This window comes from Thunnus thynnus, chromosome 4, assembly GCF_963924715.1.
Source record: "Thunnus thynnus chromosome 4, fThuThy2.1, whole genome shotgun sequence".
NCBI lineage: Eukaryota > Metazoa > Chordata > Actinopteri > Scombriformes > Scombridae > Thunnus > Thunnus thynnus.
In genome coordinates, this window is record NC_089520.1 from 6,101,983 (window position 1) to 6,107,982 (window position 6,000).

The following is a 6,000-nucleotide window of genomic DNA, read 5'->3' on the forward strand; positions in this document are numbered from 1 at the left end:
TGGTATATACAGTAAGTTGTCTTGACTGAATCTTTGTTGCTGATTCTTTGCAGAGCCTTCTTTGCCAAATTGAACTGTATAACCGTTAGCTATAAGTTATCATTTTCTTTTAATTTTGCATACTTACATACTATTAACTTACTTAACTTATAACAACTTAAAGCTGCTATATGTAAGACTGTGTTATTATAGTCCTGTAACTGAGTGCAGACAGACAGAGGAAAACAATTCATCTGTTGTAAGCATCCTTTGTATCGGACCATCCCAATGCTTAACATTGCTAGCAGTTTGTTAGTCAGTGCCATGTCCAAATGGCGGTTGATGATTTGGACCCAACCTGATTATGTTTTGTAGGTCAAATAGCTGTGCACATGGTCATGGAGAAACTAGTCTTTGTTCATTAACTTTTGTCATAAACTCTTAACTTCAAAGAAGCAGAGGAACTGAGCTCCGCAGCTCTGCAGTTCTGCAGCTCTGCAATATGGCTCCCAAGTCAACCTATTAAGTTGTTTACCTCATCAAGCCTTGACTCACCCCAAGAATAGCTGACCTGCTGCAGTTTATACTTGTTAGAAAAGAGGTTACATGTATTTTTTTTCTCAAATTCGTGATGCCTTTGTTTTTACAGTAGTTTAATTAAGTGTTAAGGGAATATAGAACTGTACAATAGTTTTTTGTCCTCCTGTTGAAATAGTCAGAATGGTCCACCCTACCTTGATCCTCGTTATCACATCCACAGAGAATTCCCTTCAGTGGGTTTAGTAAAGGGTTTTAGTTTTAAACAAGCTTAAGACTGTCTCAAAGTGTATCCAAATAATGTCTTTATTTTCTCAATAATAATGGGTTTAAAAGCAATATTATATATTTTTTAGATTCCTCATTCTTTAGATACAATGTAAATTTTTAGTGGACACATAGTGTTGCAATGTCAAAAATCTGTCCTAAGTGACAATCTGAAAATGTGCCACTATGTAAAATGTGAAGACCTAAAGCAACATGGTCATCTGATAGATAGATAACGCTTTATTTTACAGGTCCCTTAATTTTATAGTAATTTCCTAGAAATTTTCTGAGTAATTTGCAGGTATTTAACAGTATTTTTAGGACGTTTTACAGGAAGACTGGTGCAATTCGGTAGAAATTATGAGAGAAAACAAAAAGTTGGTTTAGTTGGTAAGTGCCCACACAGTTTTTAAGAAAGAATCTAATATCCTAATATGTAGTTTGACACTCAAAACTACACTCTAGAAACTAAGTATTTAGTCAGTTAAATGATTGTTGATTTATTAAGAATTTTTCCAAATTAACAACTATGTAAGAACCCAAATATAATGAATTTATACCATTTGGTCATTATTAAGTGACAGTAAAATGTGCACTACCATATATAGGTGTATGAATTGCAGATGTACCCAACTATGAACTTAAGAGCCACATTTCATTTTGATCTCATGTATTTATAGTTTTGCACGCCAGTAATCAGAATATTTAATCAACAAAGATGTTCTGATTATATCTAACTTTAATTTGACTTTAACTGATTTGATTTCCATCTCAGTTAACTGTTTAAAATTCAAGGACTTTGTAAGGATTTTTTGAAAGTGATCAATAGAAAAGAGTGAAAATAATGTCAGTAACACACAGTTTAAATATGTGTATATACATTATTTTGCCTTTTAATAAAAGTTATGTTTGTGTCACAGAGAATCTATTTTCATACATTTAGTGTTCTCTAAAGAGTTTTGGTTTAGTTGTTGTAATTTCTGTTACTGATGATGATGATTTTAACCTTTCGAGCCCTTTTCATCCCTGCCAGAAACTTTTCAAGTGGATTGACTGCAAGAAACAATGAGCCTTTGTTTATTCTCATTAACTGATACTTATCTAATCTGATCTTCACATTTACATTTTAGTCATTTCAGCGGACTCTCTTAGATTGAGCGGACAGGAGATCAGTGTCTCACTCAAGGACACACAGCGGCGAACCTGTTTTGATTTCTTTTTTTCTTATATCTCAGCTTTGCTTTAATCCGGGAATCATAATGGACAGAGGGCAGCCACTAACCACTTATCTCTTTGGTGTATTTTGTGTGTTTGAGTGTTTGTGTCTGTGTCTACATCTTTGTGTGTGTGTGTGCGTGTGGGTATGTCCTTCTCTTTGCCTGTTTTGTGTGTGTGTATTTGTCTTTATGTGTATGTGTGTTTTTGGTTAGAAGCTCTGCGGGGGGTGACCATGGTGGAGCTGGTGAAGAAAGAGGGCAGCACACTGGGCCTCACAATCTCAGGAGGAACTGACAAGGACGGGAAACCACGGGTATCGAACCTACGGCCAGGAGGACTGGCGGCTAGGTCTGTAATAAAACATCTCACAGTTGCACTCAGGAGTATAAAAAATAAATATATAACTGCCACATTATGTTAAAAAAGCACATTGTGATTCAACCCTGTGTCATTTATGAAAGCTTTTACATTTGTTCGTGCTTCCTCTGTGCAGGAGTGACCAGCTAAATGTTGGTGACTACATCAAGTCAGTGAACGGCATCAATCTGACCAAACTACGCCATGAAGAGATCATCAGCTTACTGAAGAACGTAGGAGAGAGAGTTCTTCTGGAGGTGGAGTACGAACTACCCCCAACAGGTACAATATTAGTTCATATTAGTAACACCATGTGCTTGTATAGGTTTCTAAAGTAATAGCAGCACTAACGTTATGATCAGAGTGACATAAGCACTAAATTGAAAAGTGCAACATCCTCATTCATGTCAGTGCAGCCAATCTGCTGGTGCTGGATGGATGCAACCAAAAAATAAGGGGTGGATCAATTTTTGCTGCAATGCAATGAAATGTCAACTGTCAACACACACTGGCCATTGAAATACATGCATGCACACATTCCTGGTAGATTACTGTATAATGAAAATGCCTTAATTCTACTGTTTCCATGACCATTATTGCACTTGCTGACGATTGCCGCTGTGATAGCTTTCCAGAGTTGTAACAGCTTTTAAACCCATGGATCTGTTACTCAAACTAAACTAAAACAACATGCCCATACCAGCGTTGGCCCCTTGCGTTGGTATGCCATTTCCAGGCTGAATGCCAACTAAAACAAACAGCTGCTAGCAGACAGAAGATGAGCTCATGATCTGACTGAAGTACCAGAAGCCCCACATATATCTTTATTTGAGTTTATTGTAAAGCCTTTAATAGCTACAGTGAAAGCAGCAAAGGCATTGAGAAGTACAAGCATCCTTAATCAAAACCCACACAGTGTACTGCATACATATTGGGATCCGGGTGTAATTCAGTCTGCCCCCACAAGAAAAGAAGTGTATTTCTTGTGGTGTCGTAATTATATAGGATAATATAATTTCTGGTTCATGCTTTTTCATTTCTCTGTGTTGAATGTTTATGCTTCATTAACATAATATGAAATTTAGTGTATGTGAACAAAGCTGCACTTGATTATTGCAGCAACAGAAGCAAATGACTCAATTACTTTCACTAGAAAATACGTAACAGCTAAAGTATAAATTACTTTCTCTCCCCCTCTCACTCTCTTTCCCCCTCACTCTCTCTCTCTCTCTCTCTCTCTCTCTCTCTGCCCCCTCACACCCATTTCTCAAAGCACCAGACAGCACCTCAGGGGTTATCTCAAAGACAATCGACATCTGTTTGCACAAAGAGGGGAACAGCTTTGGTTTCGTCATGAGAGGTAACCATGAGTAAAAAAGCCCATTACTGTGTGTTTGGAGAACTTCATGAATAGTTATCTGTGACATGCCTGTTGCAGTATCACAGCTTCCTGCCTTGTAGAAAATAGAGACATTGCATCATTTGTTTGAGCTGGCACTGAAAAAAAATAATAAAATGAAGCTTTAAAAGTTGAAAAAAGATTAAGGAGTGATACAAAAGTGCAGTCTTTCTTTCTGCTGTCACTCCTCTAAAATGGCACACTTAAACAACTAATGGTTAAAGGAAAGGCTGCAGTAATGTATCAGTGATTTGGACGTTCTAGTCCATTAACTACAAAATCTATATTTGTACATCTCTGCTGTCCATTTTCTAAAACATACAATAACATTTTAGATTGATTGCCTGCCACCCAGGCAGCTATCACTTTCAATTCTTTTCACTTTTTTTAATGTGAAAATCTTTAAATTTGTTGTAATAGGTAATCCATTATAGCGAGTAATTTGTTGCATTTATTTTGTCAGTGTTATGTTTTTGTCAGTGTTATGTTTTTGTCAGTGTCATGTTTTTGACTCCTCATACTTGATGATAGACAATACTTTGTTCCAAAAACAACCCAGAGGAGCAAATTTGAACTGCCACCTCTATGGTTAAGGTTTGGTTAGGGTTAAATAACTGAAACTACTTGGTTGAAGTTAGGGGAGGCTCACCTTTACCGTAAAACAAAAACATGAACCTAGAAAGGATGCAAACCACAGTCTCCGATGTCAAAATCACATCCAATTCTAAAGCTTGCGGTGATACACTCACCAAGCACTTTATTAGGAACACCTGTGCAATCTAATGCAACCCAATTCAACAGTTCTGCCATAAATTATGCTTTTATGAAGCATATACATTTTCAGCTTTTGTTGAAATTGTCAGAAAGGTGAATATTGCGTTAAACTGAAAAGTGTTCCTAATATTTTGCCCCCCTCATGTATGTTAATGAGGTGGACAAAAGATCAGGAACACTTTTTTAATATTATGCACTCCAGTCTACCAAAACCCACTACAACCTCAGTCATAAATATAAAGTAGAAAATTATCACTTTTCTGACAATGTCAACAAGAGCCAAAAGTGTATAAGCTTCGTAAAAGTAGAATTTATGGCAGAGTTGTTGTATTGGACTGCATCAAATTGCACAGGTGTTCCTAATTAAGTTCTCAGTGAGTGTATTACAATGTCTTGCTTTTTTGGCCTCGCTACTAAAAAGTTAATATATACAGTCTATATTCAGTAAACAACCAATATTTTCCAGACAGAACAGTCATTATTCACACCACCGCCACAGTTTGTCAGGTAAACATAAGAATAGGTCATTTTAAGCATTTCAAAAAATGACCAAATGTCTTATTTGTATAGTCAGGACAGTCTCTTATTGTCGCTAAATAAGCAGCTTAGAGTAGACACTGTCTTAAAAACTTGTCCTTCCTTGACTTTGTCAAGCTGAAGCTTCAATAACAAACCTCTTAGTGTAAGCAACCAATTTCACATCATCCTTTTTACAGCATCCATGTTTTGTTATTGTTTTCTATCCTCTGAGTTAAACTTACAGTGGATACAGTAACTTTGTAATTTTGACCAAAATGTGAAGGAAATGAATTGCTCACTCTAATGGATTACATGTCTGAAGCATGTTTTAAGTTTCTGTAATTCTCATACTGAATGAAATTAATGGGGGAAGTGAAGGTTTCTAGTCATATGAGATCACTCATGACTTGTATGACTGATCAGCTTTGCTCTCCTCTTCTTCCAGGTGGTACCCACGAGGACTGGCACAAGTCACGCCCCCTAGTGGTCACCTATGTCAGGCCAGGAGGCCCTGCAGACAGGTAGCACTGACTGCACGCTAATGCACCTGCAGTGAGATATAGTATATGCATACATGTTCATATATACACACATTCACAGAAAATCACATGTTCACACATGTTCATGCAGTTATACTGAAACATATCCAAGCAGATATACAAACATATTTACACTCAGAACCAGGGAGAGTGATAATGTATGTCTTTTTAGGGGTGAAAATGGCACTACCTTCTAGGGGTATGCCCAAATACAAATACATTATTCAGCAAAGTTTTATATGAATATTTGTTTCATACAAATTTAAAAAAATATTTGTTGGGGGTGTTCACCAGAGATAAAGCTGAGCTACTGACACTAGCAAAGTTCTTACAAGGGACTCTCCATAACCTGTTGTTCCCCTTTCCACAAAGTTAGGTTGTAAAAAATAGGCAATAAATGAAAAGTTCAAA

At 36.8% G+C, this 6,000-nt stretch overlaps 1 protein-coding gene across 1 annotated transcript in view; it reads left to right on the forward strand.

Annotated features, from left to right (window-relative positions):
* The window catches only part of LOC137180787 (glutamate receptor-interacting protein 2-like), a 132,875-nt gene extending 127,300 nt beyond the window's left edge, over nt 1–5,575 (forward strand). The window contains exons 3-6 of the mRNA XM_067586035.1: nt 2,214–2,349; nt 2,495–2,640; nt 3,632–3,718; nt 5,496–5,575. Coding sequence (XP_067442136.1) covers nt 2,214–2,349; nt 2,495–2,640; nt 3,632–3,718; nt 5,496–5,575 — 449 coding nt within the window. The remainder of the gene's footprint in view (nt 1–2,213; nt 2,350–2,494; nt 2,641–3,631; nt 3,719–5,495) is intronic.
* Nucleotides 5,576–6,000: the final 425 nt, after the last annotated feature.